This window comes from Cebus imitator, unplaced genomic scaffold (genome assembly GCF_001604975.1).
Source record: "Cebus imitator isolate Cc_AM_T3 unplaced genomic scaffold, Cebus_imitator-1.0 Scaffold28, whole genome shotgun sequence".
Lineage (NCBI taxonomy): Eukaryota > Metazoa > Chordata > Mammalia > Primates > Cebidae > Cebus > Cebus imitator.
The window spans coordinates 5979789-5996498 of NW_016107343.1; the positions used below are offsets into that span (position 1 = coordinate 5979789).

The 16710-nt window shown below is 42.4% G+C and overlaps 1 protein-coding gene across 1 annotated transcript in view; it reads right to left on the reverse strand.

The window, feature by feature from the left end:
* The window catches only part of MPZL2 (myelin protein zero like 2), an 11449-nt gene extending 8347 nt beyond the window's left edge, over positions 1-3102 (reverse strand). The window contains exons 1-3 of the mRNA XM_017523413.1: positions 2670-3102; positions 1506-1672; positions 1012-1222 (exon numbers count right to left, since the gene is read on the reverse strand). Of these exons, the coding sequence (XP_017378902.1) occupies positions 1012-1222; positions 1506-1672; positions 2670-2727 (436 nt within the window). The 5' untranslated portion in view covers positions 2728-3102. The remainder of the gene's footprint in view (positions 1-1011; positions 1223-1505; positions 1673-2669) is intronic.
* Positions 3103-16710: the final 13608 nt, after the last annotated feature.

The window sequence follows — 16710 nt, forward strand, 5'->3', positions numbered from 1 at the left end:
CAGAGAGAATGATATCCATCCCTTGAGTTCTTAATAAAACATAAAATAATTCCTGTAAATTGTTCCATGCTGTGCCTGTGCAAAATAAACAATGCACGGTAGCTATGCAGTACAATTCAGAGGTTGGGACACATTCACATTTATTATCTCATTTTATCCTCACCGTGATCCTCACTGTGTATTCTCACTTTACAGATGAGGAAAATAAGATTTCTTGATAGCTGGTAAATGGTAGCAATGACTCAAACCCAGATCTACAACTCGTAAGTTTCGCGTACTTTGCTCTTTGTTACTTGGCATGGTTTTCCAGATTGTCCTTTATGGGGATGCAGACAATACAAGGCACCAGTTTAGAGCACAGTTTTAGATTCAAAGATGATTGGGTCTGAGTCCTAAGTTACTCCATTTATCAGCTACATGACTCAGGGAAAGTGATTTAACCTCTGTGAGCTTTGTTTCCTCACTGGCAAGATGGGAGGCACTAAATGCACAATAAGCTGATGAGGTATGTAAAGATTAAATAAAACGTGTCGTGTAAAGCCCCTGACATTTGGGAAGTAGTAAGTGTTAACTACCATTATCAGTCCCTGCCTCCTAGAGTAGTGTGGGGATTAAATGAGATAGTGTATGTCATGCACTTTTGACAGTGCCTGGCATTACAGTAGTTACTCAATACGTATCTTGAATAAACGAGTGAGTGAACAGACCTATTGTAAGCCTTTTATCAAAGAATTGCTTCCTCTCCCTTTCACGGTCTCAATGCCATTTTTGTAACAGATTCTGAGTTCCTTTGCTTTACTTTCTGTTTATTTCCACAGCCAAACAAAGCCTTTCTCTTTTTACCCCAGAACTCTTCAGTCTCCCTCTGAGGCTCCCAGTTCTGAAGGGCTAGTCCCTCTCTCTATCCATCACAAAAGACCGTCCGTCTCTCTCGGCCATCACAAAAGATTGCCCCTTTCTTTTCTACAAACTCACATCCTTTCCAAAACCGATGTTCCCTGCATAACCTACCAGTTTGCACGACGCTGAGCCGGATCTCCCCTATCACCCCATCAACATCAGGTGGGTTCTTCACCTGGCAGGTGTATGTCCCATTGTCATCAAATTGCAATTTCCAGAGAGAGATGGAGGCATCGTACCGCTCAGGGTTCCCATCCCAAGACACCCGGTCCTTAAACCGTCCACTCATGGGTTGGAAGGGATCTATGTGGTAGTAGAATACCTAGAGAGGGGAAATGGCAAAAGGTCTTTCTTATTCAGTACCCGGGCAAGGAGGCCAAGATGGTAGGAGCAGAAGTGAAACACCAGCAAACCCAACTTTCCTGTCTGCAGCTCTGTCACTTGCTTTCCCCTTCAACGGCCTCTCAGTCTCCTTCCCAAGAATTGTTTCCCAGCTTAACCTTGTGCTTGCTGCTAAGAAAAATACTGGAAGGGAAAGGAGAAATGGACTGGCTTATTATTTCCCTAACCAAGGGTCCCCTGGAAAATGACAATAATCTACTTACAAACTGCTCAGGTCCCCCATCTAGAGGACGAAAATTCCAGGTCACTGTTAGAGCATCACCCACAGGGGCGAAGCTGGAGAAAGTGCATTTTAACCGAGCATCTGTCCCATTAACAGCCTCCAGCACCCGGGAGGTGTAAATTTCCACAGCTGCTATGGGCCAAAGAGCTGCAATGAAAAAGAAGGGTTAACAGGGAATGTAGTATTGTAAGAACTTCTGCTGACACTTCCAAAATAAATATCTGAGTAGGACTTAAAGTAAAGTGAAACTGAGATGCCCCAGCTCCCAAACTTACTTCACCCAGAATCTACATACTCCTACTCATATGCAACCTGGGCGCTCCCATTCCGTGTGACGACTGAAACATCACACAGCAAGCCTTCGTAGTGCTCTTACTTTCTCCATAGCATAATAGCCTCGCCTCGTGGTACTGACTTAACTGTCATAACAAACTACAAACATCCGCAAATATAATTGAAAGAATAAACAAAAAATTTAAAATGAATCATAACATTGATTACACATTACATTATGTATTAAGGTTAAGCATTATGTATTGTATGTAAAGTGATCTCCTGGTGGGTAAGTTTTCCAGATGGGGCCTTACATGGATTCCTTACTTTTACTAGTCTATTGAAGAAATTGAATTAATCAACTCCAGACAGCTGTGTTTGCCTGCACTCCTGGAACCTTTTATACCACGTGGCATTTTTTTTTAACCTTGATATTTACGTTTAGAATGTGCGTGTTGGGGCACTTTAAAACCACAGTAGGTCTCTGTGTAACAATCTCCACTTTGCTGGTGTTGCTGAGAGTCCCAGACAAGACCCACACACAGAAATCCAAATGCCAAGTCCTGCCGGCAGCAGGAGGTTGAGAGCAGCCACACACACACAAAAAAAAAACCCGGCATGTAACCTGAGATTAGAAAGCCCTCTCTGTGCCTGAATCACTGGCAGCTGAACACACCTAAACCTGTTCGGCCAAGAACAAGTCTCCAAAAACAGTCCACCAACTTTGGTTTCAGTAAAATCCAAAGTAAAACAAACTACAACCGTGGCTCAGGCTCCCAAACAAAAGTCTTGCAACTTCTAAGACAATTAGCAAACTTTATAGAGTGGGCAGTCAAGGAGGAAATGCTCAGAGAAGCCCGCCGGCTCTTACCTGTGAGCTGTATGCCAACGAGAAGCAGCACCACACGAGTAGAGCTCTTGCCATACATGAGGGAAACCCAGCCTTGGCCCCAGAGACCAGACCGGGCAGACCCAGGGCTCCAACACCCTGCCAAGGCCACTCCGGGAGGAGCGAGCACCGCGTTTTCCCAGAGAGGAGTTTGAGTTGAGTTCCTCACCTGTGCCTGTGACGCAGCCGGCTCTGCCTGCGCAGTTTTCTGAAATGAAAGGTGGGGCCCCAGCTCCTAATGCCCTCCTTCCTTTCTTCTCTCCCGCCCTCTACACTACGAGCACGAGCACGTCTGCACAAAGGTTCCAAACTGCCCCAGTCCTCTCTTTACTCTCGGTTAATCTGTTAGAGCTCTGGCCTCTAGATGGCCTCGGAAACAGCCAGAGGAGGTGGTGCCAGTCTGAAATGTCCCAGACTGTTATGGGTTTGGCCCCCACACGCCCTTTTAAAACAGGCTGTAGGCTTACCTGGGAAATGAATGTTGAAACTAGCTTGCAGTGATTCCACTTCTCAAAGCACCACCCCGGGGCCACATTCACCTATGACTGGATTCTGGATTCGCTACAATTTCAAAACGGGAGTCTGATTCCTTTCGAATTTAAAGATAAATCAGGACACCATCCCTGCTCACTCACCCTGCCAACCCAGAGCAATCTGCAAAGTGCTCTCCTGCTGATTCTTTCACCACCACAATGCCCTGTGAAGCGTTCTCATTCTACCAGTGAGGACGCTAAGAACCCAAGGAAGGTAAATGATTTGCCCAAGGTTGCGTAGCTACTACGTGGCAAAACCAGAACTTTTCTTAAAAGTCTAGTGCTCGGGCCGGGCGCGGTGGCTCAAGCCTGTAATCCCAGCACTTTGGGAGGCCGAGGTGGGTGGATCACAAGGTCAAGAGATCAAGACCATCCTGGTCAACATGGTGAAACCCCGTCTCTACTAAAACTACAAAAAATTAGCTGGGCATGGTGGCGCGTGCCTGTAATCCCAGCTACTCAGGAGGCTGAGGCAGGAGAATTGCCTGAACCCAGGAGGCGGAGGTTGCGGTGAGCCGAGATCGCGCCATTGCACTCCAGCCTGGGTAACGAGAGCGAAACTCCGTCTCAAAAAAAAAAAAAAAAAAAAAAAAAAAAAAAAAAAAAAAAAAAAAAAAAAAAAAAAAAAAAAAAAAAAAAAAAAAAAAAAAAGTCTAGTGCTCTTTCCACCGAATATCAGCTAATATGAACAATCAGACAGGCGGCTCTCAAAGAAAAGGTTTTCATGATAACTTTGTTGTGCCTCGGATTTCATCTGCCATTTTTAGGACAGCTAAATGAGAAGTCTAAAGACTTGAGGAATTTAAACAGGAAAAGGGGCCTCATTCTCTGGAAAGAGGGTGGGTCATCCTTACAGATGGATGAAGCAGCGCGGAAACATCGGTAGGAGGGGGATGAAGATTACACATGCAGTTAAGAAGTAGGCTGGGCCAGGAACCTAACTCTGAATAGAGACAGATTGCCCTTATCCCTGGGTTAGCAGTCTAGAAACTTCAGCCCCTCAGAAAATCTCCTAGCTGAACCCCAGAGCAGAGAGAGTGGCAGGAACAAGAGAAGGTGGCAGGCTGCGTAGAAAAAAAAAAAAAAAAAACATCATAAAGAGGGAAGAAAAGAGAAAATTCTTCCAAAAGAAGGGAGAATACGGAAGTGCAGAAAACAAAGCAACAGGAGAAAGATGACATAGGCATGGAGCAAAAACAGGTAGAAAACCACAAAAGTCCATTGTGTTGGAACTAAGAAAACAGACGCTGCCCCAAATGCAGAACAGCTGTGTGCTGGTGAAAACCTGTTAGCATGGTGAGTGTTTCTGAAAACAGCGTGTGGCGCCTTTGTCAGCTTCTAGGTCAGACAGGGACCTAAAAATCCGTCTGCTGGGGAAACCTTTCAAATGGTGGTGAGGAAGGATAAGATACAGCCTTTCTGGTATGTAGGTCAGAAGAGTTCAGCTCCAGGAGCCTGAAAGAGAAAGAGTTAAGGAAACCTGATCTTGGTTGGCTTCCAACTTTGCAGGGAAATGCAGCTACAGACGAAGGAAAGGTAGAGCCAGGATTTTGAAGTCTACAGCGAATTGCAAAAATTGGTGAGAGATGGAGTTACCAAAGAGCTCAGGGATGCAGTGAAAAGCAACAGGAGAGGAATCAGGGCAGGCAGAACTGAACAAACTGCCTGTTGTCAGGAGCAGAAATCCCTCCCGCAGGTATCCAAACGCCCGTGAGCTGGCTGCCAGCCTTGCTCTAAGGGGAGCAGCTACCCAGATCTCACTTTTCAGACGAGTTCAAGTTCCTGGCTTAGTGCCTGCAACGCCCAATTCCCTCCAGTCAGCAGGAGTGGCTCCACGGTCTACCACTTCCCCTCCCTGGGTAAGGAAGAGGCCAAGGGTAGAAGATTAAGAAGAGAAAATGCTGAATAAAAAGCATGTTTGCCCCTCACAGTTTTCTGGACTCTAGTCAGCAGGACTTAGACCAAAACTGAAGGCATCTGCATAAGGCCTAAGTTATATTTGTGTCTAGGCAAATGAAAGAAAAGGAAGAGGAGTTCTGGAGATTAAAAAGAAGAAAAGTAAACTTTTCGGAGACACCGTTTTCTTTCAAAACTTTTCCAGAGAAAGATCCTGATTGTCATTTAAAATTGTGATATACCAATAGTTTTGAAAGAATCTCATCTGTCCCAACCCTCTACACATTTCCCAAAAATTAATTTCTAGGGGGTATCTAAACCTTAGCCAGTAGGAGACTCACTGGGGGCTCAGGAGACAGAAGGGACAACGAGCATGTGTCAATATTTGTAAACGTTGTCTTTCTCAACAGCCTAGGCAAAAATCTTTTTTTCACCTAAGATGAAATTAGCATTCTGTGAAGCAAGGAAAACAAATAATTTAGCTTTTAGGGTGATCAAATAAAGCATTTGTTTATTCAAAAGTTTCTGTCCACATGTTTTTACTAGGAAAAATTCAGACATACATTGAATATTTCTACCTGGAGGAAATTATAGAAGATAGGAAGGTGGAGTAAACAAATTACGACCACATTCTTGACTTTTAAATTCAGTCCTTAAAGGATGAATAGGAATGCTGGAAAGGGGAGAAACAAAGGCCTTCCTAGTGGAACAAATGGATGGGGATGTGGTGCCCACAGGGACTAGCAAGCAATTCCTCAAACCTGGAGAACAGGGAGGAGTGGCGGGCCAGGTGGGAGGCTAGGTCCACCTGGGCAGTGTCCTCATTCACCATTCTGAGGAGCATGGACTTGATCCTGACAAATATACCCATTAAGATGGCTAATATGTGACCCAAGAAGAGCATCCCTAGAAGTAGAATTACTCAGATATTTCCCAGAACCATTAAAAAGAAGGAGAGCCTTGGGACACCAACCACCACTTACTCTTCTGGCTTTCTTATGGGCTCCTGGCTTACAAGCCAGAATGAAAGTGTAGACCTAACATCTGTTTTCAGAAGACTCAGGGACCCCAGCCTTCCCTAACCAACAACTCCAATCTCTCATCCTTTTTCAGTACTTCCCTGGTTTAGAGAGCTTTTCAAAGATGAGAGAGGGGGGCTAGGCTGTCAAGAGTCTTAGATGAGAGGCGGGCTCTTAGCCCAAAAGAATAGTTGTGTTCCCTGTGGTCCTCCTCCTTGCCTCAAGTTTCCTAGAGATATTCCAAAACAGGTCTGGGCCTGAGACTGAGCCTCTTTGAGTTTAGAAAAATCCTGGGAGGGAATGCTCTCCTGCCCTACCTCATTACAGCTGATATGCACCTCTCCAATAAGCCTCAGGCTCCTCTGGTAATTACAGAGGAGAGGCATCATGCCCTTATTAACCAGCCCAAAAAGAGACTCTGAAGTGGTTTAACCCTTCACTTATTCTCAAAGGAAGCTACATAGATTGTGCAGGGATAGAGATATGGTCATCTTTGAAGATAAATAACTTTGAAGAGCCTCTCAGGAGGGTAAAGGGATCTTGATAAATGAATTTATCTACCTCCGTGTTAACCGTACACACCACATCTAAATGGTGGGTGAGAATTTGCATTATACTGTGTTTATTGATGAACACAGCATCTCTTGTTATTCTTGCTCCAGTTATCTCTTGTTAAAATTGGTTGCCATGACCAATTTTTTATTCTTAGGAAGTTAATTAGTTTCCTGAGAAAAGAAACAGCCACATCTTTTTTTACTACTATATTCTAGGAGGCATGAGGTATAGGAGCTGGAGTCCAACCTGCCTAGATCCAAATCTAAGCTCAGCTGCTTACTAGCTGTGTGACCATGGGCAGTTATTTAACTCTCTGTGCCTCAATTATCTCACATGTAAAATGGGAACATTTTACCCAGGCAAAATAACTTTTGCCCTATAGTCTGGGTGTAAGAATCATATGAAATACATTAATTAAGGCTCTATGCTCAGCACCCACAGAGAACATTCAATACATTTTAGTTGTTTGTGGCTATACTTAGTTAAGGTGTTTGGGGAAAAGGTTGGCAGTTTCATATGAAGCTAAACATTCAGCCACCCTGGCAATTCCGCTCCAAGATGAATGAAATTATATATCCAGAAAAATATTTGTAGGAGAATAATCGTGGAAGCTTTATTCATAATACCCCAAAACTGGAACAACCCAAGGGTTCATCAACAGAAAAATGGATCCTCTGTAAAATATTTGTATCATGAATCCTACTCAGCAATAAAAAGGAACAACTCACTGATACATATCACCATGATGAACCTCAAAAGTAAGTTGAGCAAATTAACCAGACGCAAAATAGTGTAGACTCTTTGATTCCATTTATATGAAGTTATAGAATAGGCAAAACTACCCCGTCATGAAAAAAGCATAAAAGTTGTGTTTACCCCTGGAGGAATGGGGGCAGGGATGGACTGGAGGGGCATGAGAGAACTTTCTAGAATGATATTAATGTTCTGCATCTTGATAGGGGTTTGAGTTACACTTCTGCCAAAACCTTTTGAATGGTATACACTTAAGACTTGTACATTTCATTGAATGTAAGTTTTACTTGAGTATCTTTTTTAAAAGAATTGTAAACAAATTCTAAACTCTCATTAATGCTGAAGTATTTACGAGGAAGCATCCTGATATCTGCAATTTAATTTAAAAATGAATCAAAAAATAAGATGCATTGATAAATGGATAGATGGAAGGAAGGACGGGTGGATGGATAGAGGGATAGAGGGATGGAGGGATGAACAGATACGCGATAAGGCAAGTATAGTAAAATGTCAATTGAAGAACCTAGATGGGGTACACAGGTATTTACTATATGATTCTTTAAACTTTTCTGCATGTTTGAAATTTTTCACAATAAAATGTTGGGAAATTTGCTCCAAAATTCACCAAGTTTCTTCAGCATTAAGTAAATGACAACATAAATTTAGTAATAAAGTGTTGGAGGTTCATTATATCATTCTAATTCAGACATACCTTAGAATACTGGTAAATTTTAACAAATAAAAGTTACCATGAATAATTTTAAATTACTATTTGTCAAGGGCCTACCATGTGCCCAGCACTGTGGCAGGCATATTACATTTATTACTTCTAATCACCATAACTGCAAGACAATAAGCAGTTGTCTCCATTTTATAGATGAGAAAATTGAGACTCAGAGAGATTGATTAATTCTAATACCTGTTGAGCCCAGTTGCTAGATATTGTGCCAGATGCCACACAAGAAATTAGTGTGTACCCTCAAGTTGCTAACTATTTCTTGGGAAACACAGTCAAATAAACAGATAATTACAATGCAATGTGACAGATGACTTGTTATCAGAGAAACACAGAAGCCAGGGTCTTTCAGCCAGCCTTGGAGGCACCGGGAAGGCTTCCCAAAACAGGAACCATCCAGTGTAGTTGGCCAGCAGCTACAGGCTCTACAGTCAGAGAAACATGGGTGTGAATCAGAGGTCTATATCATTCATTCATTCATTCATTCAAGAAACATGTTTTCCATACCTTTGACATGCCAGGCATTTTCCTGGGCACACAAGGAATAAAATAGTGAACAAAGGGGAAAGGGGTGGTCAGGGAAGATCTCTCTGATAAGATGACACTTGAGAAATAGCTGAATGAAGTGAGGTAGTGAGCCATGTGGATCAGGAGGAAAGACATTCCAGGCAGAGGAAACAGTAAGCACCGGACTTGAGGCAGGAGCCTCAAGGAGACCAACGTGGCTGGAGCATAGTAAAGGGGCAGTGGCGAGGGGCTAAGGATGGAGAGGTATGGGGCAGACCAGACCACCAGGGGCACAGGGCAGCCATTAAAGGGTTATGACAGACAGTCTTTGGAAAGGGAGAAAATATTTCATATTTGCAAATCACATTTCTGCTAAAGGATTAATATTTGGAATAAATAAAGAATTCCTGCAACTCAATAACAACAACAACAGCCAAACAACCCCATTAAAAAATGGGCAAAAGACTGGAATAGACATTTCTTCAAAATGATGTAAAATGGCCAGTAGGCACAGGAGAAGATACTGAACATCACTAGACATTAGAAAAATATAAATCAAAACCACAATCCATTAAGATGCTGTTATCACATCCTTTAGGATGACTATCACCAAAAAAGAGAGAGAAAAGAAGTGTTGGCAAGAATGTGGAGAAATTGGAATCTTTGTGTAGTGCTGGTGGGAATATAAAATAGTGCAGTCACTGTGAAAAATAGTATTACAGTTCCTAAAAAATTAAACGTAGAGTTACCATATGACCCAAAATTCCACTTCTGGCAAGTACCCAAAAAAATTAAAAGTTAAGTACTCAGATAGTTGAACACCAACATTCAAAGCAGCATTAATTAATCACAATAGCCAAAAGATGGAAACAACTCAAATATCCATCAAGAAAGGATAAGCAAAATGTGGCATATACATACAATGCAATATTTTCAGCCTTAAAAAGAATAGAATTTTGTAAATTTGTTTAAGTTCTTTGTAGTAATGTTCAACCATTGTGGAAGACAGTGTGGCAATTCCTCAAGGATCTAGAAATAGAAATACCCTTTGACCCACCAATCCCATTACTGGGTATATACACAAAGGATTATAAATCATTCTATTGCCGGGCGCTGTGGCTCAAGCCTGTAATCCCAGCACTTTGGGAGGCCGAGGCGGGTGGATCACGAGGTCAAGAGATGGAGACCATCCTGGTCAGCATGGTGAAACCCCGTCTCTACTAAAAATACAAAAAATTAGCTGGGCATGGTGGTGCATGCCTGTAATCCCAGCTACTCAGGAGGCTGAGGCAGGAGAATTGCCCGAACCCAGGAGGTGGAGGTTGCGGTGAGCCGAGATCGCGCCATTGCACTCCAGCCTGGGTAACATGAGTGAAACTCCGTCTCAAAAAAAAAAAAAAAAAATCATTCTATTATAAAGACACATGCACACGTATATTCATTGTGGCACTGTTTACAATAGCAAAGACTTGGAACCAACCCAAATGCCCATCAATGATAGAATGGATAAAGAAAATGTGGCACATACACACCATGGAATACTATGCAGTCGTAAAAATGGGTGAGTCCATGTCCTTTGCAGAGATGTGAATGAAGCCAGAAACCATCACAATCTGTACATGTACCCCAGAACTTAAAGTATAATTTAAAAAAAAGAATAAAATTTTGACACATATTTCATTATGGATGAATTCTGAAGGTATTATGCTAAGTGAAATAAGCCAGTCACAAAAGGACAGATACTGAATGATTCTACTTATATGGGAGCATCAAGAATAGTCAAACCCATAGAGACAGAAGGTAAAATGGTGGTCAGGAGGGGCTGGGGGAAGAGGGAAATGGGGAGTTATTGTTTAATGGGTATAGAGTTTCCACTGGGGAAGATGTAAAAGCTCTGGAGAGGGACAGTAACAATGGTTGCACAAGAATGTCAATGGACTTAACGCCACCGAACTGTACAATTAAAAGTGGTTAAAATGGTAAATTTGTTGTTATGTATTTTTACTACAATACAAAAAAAGAAAAAGATTATGAGATGAGGAATAAAATTATCTGACTCATGTTTACAATGATCACTCCGACTGCTATGTGGATATCTGGATCTGTCTCTTCAACCATTCAATGAGGATAATTAAGCCTTCCTCATGGGGTGGTTGTGAGGATTGAATAAGATAGTGCAAATAAATCACTGAGCACATAATGACACTCAATTAACATTATCTATTATTACAATTATTATTATAATTCTTCAATTCTGAAAATACATACAAGGTAGGCAATGGGAGGTGGCATTTGAGAGGTGAGCCCAGGTAGGGGCAAAAGTAGGTACAATGCCCAAGAAAGAAGAGAAAGCATAGCCTTTCTGGCAATTAAAAAAGTTGAGTATGAGTGGAGAGAAAAGGAAAAGTGAATGACCCCCAAAGATGAGGCTGAAAATCTAATCAGGAGCCAGACCCAAAAGGCGCTTGGTAAGAGTTAAGGAGTGTGGGCTTTATCTGGAGGGCAATGAGGAAACACTGAAACTGTTTAAGTAGAAAGTGATTTGATCAGATTTGTTCATTTAAAAGATCACTCAGTTGCAGTATGGAGAAAGGCACTGGAGGGGAATAAGGTCAGGCAAGAGGCTTCCAGGAACCCAGGCAGGAGATTATTTTACCTGAACTGAAATGGCAGAGGCAATTGAAAGAAGTTTAGAGTTATCAAGGAGATAGAAAGGAAAGGGATTGGTACACGATTAGAAGCGGACATGAGGGATATTAAGTATTGAAGGATAATTCTCAAATTTCTAGCCTAGATAACTGGGTGGAAAGTAACCGCCTTTCTCTGAAACAGAGAAGATGAAGAGTTGTTGTGTTTGCTGTTTCTATGGGGCAGCCAAGCAGAGATGTTCAGTACAGTACTTTTAAATAAAGTTTATGGGAGGCCATTGTTTTGAGCTAGCCTCCTGCACTAGGTCCCAGCAGACCAGATCAAACCAGAACAGAGCCACTCATGCTAGGTGACATGTGATAAAACTGAACTCTGAAATGGGCCAGTTTAGAACAAACAAACAGGAGATTCACAGTAACCCATCAAAAGGGGGCAGTGTACCTGAGCTGATATGATAAGGAAGTCTCTTCTGTTTTTTTGTTTTTTGGGTTTTTTGAGATGGGCTTTCACTCTTGTTGCCCAGGCTGGAGTGCAGTGGCGCAATCTTCACTTACTGCAAACGCCACCTCCCAGGTTCAAGTGATTCTCCTGCCTCAGCCTTCTGAGCAGCTGGGATTACAGGTGTGCACCACCACACCCAGCTGATTTTTGTATTTTTAGTAGAGATGGGGTTTCACCATGTTAGCCAGGCTGGTCTTGAACTCCTAACATCAGGTGATCCACCCTCCTTGGCCTCCCAAAGTGCTGGGATTACAGTCGTGAGCCACCGCCCCCAGCCAGAAGTTCCCTCTGTTTTAACCCAAGAAGAAAAGTCACTTCCAAACCACCCATAGGCTGGGTGCAGTGGCTCATGCCTGTAATCCCAGGACTTTCAGAGGCTGAAGCAGGAGGATTTCTTGAGGCCAGGAATTCGAGGCTGCAGTCAGCTATAATCATGCCACTGCACTCCAATGTGGCCATCAGAGCAAGAAGCTGTCTCAAAAGCAAACAAAAACAACCACCCATTCCGTTTTTGCTCCCTGTATCTGCTTTCTTCAGCCCCTTTCTACCTATAAAGCCAACCCCCTGTGGTCAGCTCATCAGAACACTCATTCTGTAAAACAGAATAAGGTGTTCCTCTCTCCTAGAATTACAAATAAAAATCAATTTGATATTTAAGCTAAATCTGTGGTCATTTTGTCTTTTGGCAGTGGTACCCAACACAGATCTGAGCACTACAGAGAGTTTTGTACTGGAGATGCCAGTTTGAGGTCTTTCGCCCTTCTAGAAGGTAATCGTGAGAATGGGAATACACGAGATGGCCCGGGACAACAGTAGAGTGGGAAAGGACAGAATCTAGAGGCTGAGTAATTCCTAAGGGACAAAGGGAAGAGATGTCCAAAGTCACTGAATAAGCATGTCAAGAAGAAAAGGAGAGAGGAGAATTACCAGAAGAGAGTGGTCACAGAAGCCAAGGGAGAGAGGTATTTAAAAAAGAAGCAAATACACAAAATATCAAATGCTGTTAAAGTCAAATAAAACAAGGCCTGAAAATGTCTACAAAATTCCCCAACTGGTGATTTTGGTGGAAGCAGCTTCATCAGAAAAATTATGAGACAGAGCCCATTTTGCAGTAGACTGAGGAGTAACAGTAGGATGTAGTTTACTCTCCAGAAGACAGAGCTTACAAAGGGGGCAGAGACAGAGGCGGCGGAAAAGAAATAGGAGGAGAAAGGGATTTCAGATCTTGGTTTATATGTTGGTTCTAAAAAGGGAAAGACTTTAGCATGTTAAAATGCTTTCAGGACTAAGGCCAAAGACAGGAAGAAGTGTACCTCTTGCATCGTTGAAAAGAGGTAAAGAATGTTCTGGTTGCTTAAGTCAGCCCTAGCTCATACCTGTTATTCCACTGTAATGATTAGTTGTGCGCCTTTTACGCTGTGGTGTTAGAGTCTGGAAGACAATTTATATAGTCAGTCTAGATAAAGGGGATCCCCTAGATGGGCACAGGTACAGTTAACTTTGAAGGTAAAAGGATTGGGACAGAAAGTTGAAGGAGTGTTTTATCTGTGTGTGTGTGTGTGTGTGTGTGTGTGTGTGTGTGTGTGTGTAATTTTATAGGGTTTTTCTCCTCTGTAAGGGAGTTATCTAGCGGTCTCTACTTTCTTTGTGTAATAGAGAAGGAAAGTCACTGTTCTAGAGTAGAGAAGATGGAGAGGCAGAAGTCTTGAAAATACAGGCAATCCAACAGTTTTTGACAGGAATGAGAGAGGAAATTGGCCTAAGGTCGAGACTTAGGGATCAAATAGTGTAACCAAGGTCACCCAGCTAGTGATATAGTCCAACTCAAAACCAGACCTGCCTAACTCACAGGTCAACTCCAGAGACAACTTTAACTCTTTCTTCAACATCAATCTCCCTTACTCATTAGAATCTACCAAACATGTCAACAGTCAACTCTTGGTTGAATGTACCAGCCACTCTTTGACCATTAGTGCCTTCCTTCCCTCCCCAGAACGGCACCTCCACCATTCTGGAAAGCTTTTGAAGCAAAAGTAAATGACATAAACAGTAGGCATCCTTTTCTCAGCATCTCTCCTGAAAGAAAAGGTCGATGGGAAAATACTTGGAATTTTTGTCTACAATGACATTAGCATTGTGCCAAATCTCATTTTGTTCCATTTGCCTCCTATTACTTAAAAAAAAAAAAAGTTCTGAGCATCTACCAGGTGTCAAGCACCATCCTCAGGAATTCAAGGGTGAAAATGATAAGATCTTAGCCTTCAAGGAGTTCTTGGTTTAAAGAAAAAAATTAGTCACAATACAGGGTGACGTGCAATAATAAAGGAAATGCAAGGTTTAAAAGATAGCACAGGCAGAAGAACAAACTCTGCCTGGGAGCACAAGGGAAGCTGTCCCTGAAAAAACTAAATATACATGGCGTCTTTTAGCCAAGACCAGTTGACAAAAGAACAGGGGGCCTGGGTGAGGGTGAAACAGCATGGTTCACATGGGAGCAACAAGTCGGAGGCTGGCTTTTGGGAATCACAGTAACTACCATTTGTTAAATAATTCTCTTTCTTTTTTTTTATTTTTGAGACAGGGTCTCAGTGTCTCAGCCAGGCTGGAGTGCAGTCCACCTTCCGGGCTCAAGCAATCCTCCTGCCTCAGCCACCCAAGTAGCTGGGACCACAGGCACCCGCCACCACACCCACACTTGTATTCTTTGTAGAGACAGGGTCTTGCCATGTTGCCCAGGCTGGTCTTGAACTCATGGGCCCAAGCAATCCTCCCACCTTGGCCTCCCAAAGTGCTGGGATTACAGGTGTGAGGCACCACGCCCAGCCAATAATTTCCTTTTAATATCTTTACATTTCACAACAGCCTTAGAAAGTATTTTATTAATCTTCTCATTTCACAGATGAGGACAATGACACTAGGACATTTAGTAACCTGCCCAGGATCACATAGCTGGAAAATAGTACAACGGGGCTTTTATTCCAAACTCCATGATCCTTCCTCCACAAAACAAGCTTAAGACAGAAGAGGCAGAACAGCAGGAAGGGACCTATTGAAGGTGACAGTCTTTTGTCTCCAATTTGGTCAAAGCGTTTTTCGTTGAAGTCTGATGATGTCAGGGAAATTCAATAAGTGATGGAAATTTTAAATAAGTGTGAAAAAGAAAGGCAACAGAGACTTATCAGTAATGCTAAAGAGGTTTTACTTTTTTCCTGAAAATAACAGGCATTATTAAGGAGTTTTGTATACATATAAGGATTTAAGCATAGGTGTGCAAAAGTGGTTGCATGAAGCACTCACTGAATCGGAACAGGAAGAGGAGTGGAGGAGAATCTGAAGGTTAGACGGAGTCTCCTCAAGAGGTATACTGTGCCAGACAGAGTGGAAAAAGTCTCCACCTTTTTAAACACCATCAAACGTTTTGCTCTCTCAGTACCACTGAGACAGTGAGCTTATGTTTGAAAACAGACGTAAGCTTTTTGGAGGAAAGCTGATCTTGCAAGTAGCCTACCTGAATAACACCAAGTGGAAACTTAGAAGCTCATGGCAAGACCTGACTTGTCATCTCCACCAGTAATTCTTGTTTTCCCTGGCCTCAGTCTCAGCAACTTTCTGTCCAGGGTCCTTGACTTACTGTAACTCCACCTCTTGTTCTTTGCTCTTTTCACAACAGTCATCTCAGAGGAAAAAAGGGGGGCAGCAGACACATTTGGTTTGAGATCATGTCATAAGTAGGAGAAGTATAGAATCAATAACTCAAGCAATGGGAAGAACTGGCCTGTTTAAAACTCAGAACTGCAAGAAGGCTTGGAGACCTAGCACACTAACATCTCCTAGATTGTCATCCGGACAGCACCACTCCTCAAGATATTAGCAGGTATTGAACAACAGAAGAGATTCTATACACAAGGGAAAATGCTGGATTAAACAAATAAAACAGAATGTTGGTTTGGTTTTAGCTACAGTACTACTCAGGGCTTTCAATGCGCTAACATGAGACCAGGTTTTTTACACCTTACCTATTAACCTTTCCAGAACTTTCTGTTCACTGAAAAAAAACTGGAACAATGCATCTCAAAGTGTGGCCTACAAACTACCTGGAAACTGTCACTGATCCTTAAGGAGATAGATACAAAACCTGAGAGTAAACATTTAAAGTTACTACAGGTACTTTGGCATTGCCACAACATCCGAAGCTGCAATCAGAGGACTCACTGGACAATAGAACAGCGGAGGTGTTGCAAATTGCATGGCAGGGGGCATCATCGTAGATCTGCCAAATGCTGAAAAGCAGCAAAGGTGCTGAGTTAGCTAAGGCGTTTCAGCCTTTCTACTTTCCCCTCTATTTCTCACTGAGGCTTGAAGCTTCAAGAGAACAAGCAGGTTGGACTTGTCAGTTCAGAAGCCTTTCTGGGTAGAAAGGGCAGCCAGCTGCTTGTCCAGGCAGACAGGATGTGAGTCTTCTCAGGTGAGTCAGAGCTAAAGAGGGAAGGCCTCCCTGCCCAGCTCAGTGAGGGAGTCCACCCTTAGCTTTGGAAAGAGGAAGACTCAGGGAAAAGTCCCAGCAACATCGCTCTTTTCCTGCAGTTTGTTCCAATTTTATATGCCCTCTCGAGTGTTAATATCTGCTGAATTACATTAGCAGTTACCAAGAGGAAAGGAGGCTTTTAAAGAAAGCCAAAAAAAAAAAATTATCTTTTAAAGTTGTCACCTTTGGTACAAGCTTTTATTCTAATGATTCTGACATTATTCCAAACATCTTTTTTCACTTTTTTTGGGTTTTTTTCTTTTTTTTTTTTTTTTTTTTTTTTTATATTTTTTTTTTTTTTTTTTTTTTTTTTTTTTTTGTTGCTGGAGTGCAATGGCTCCTTTTTTTT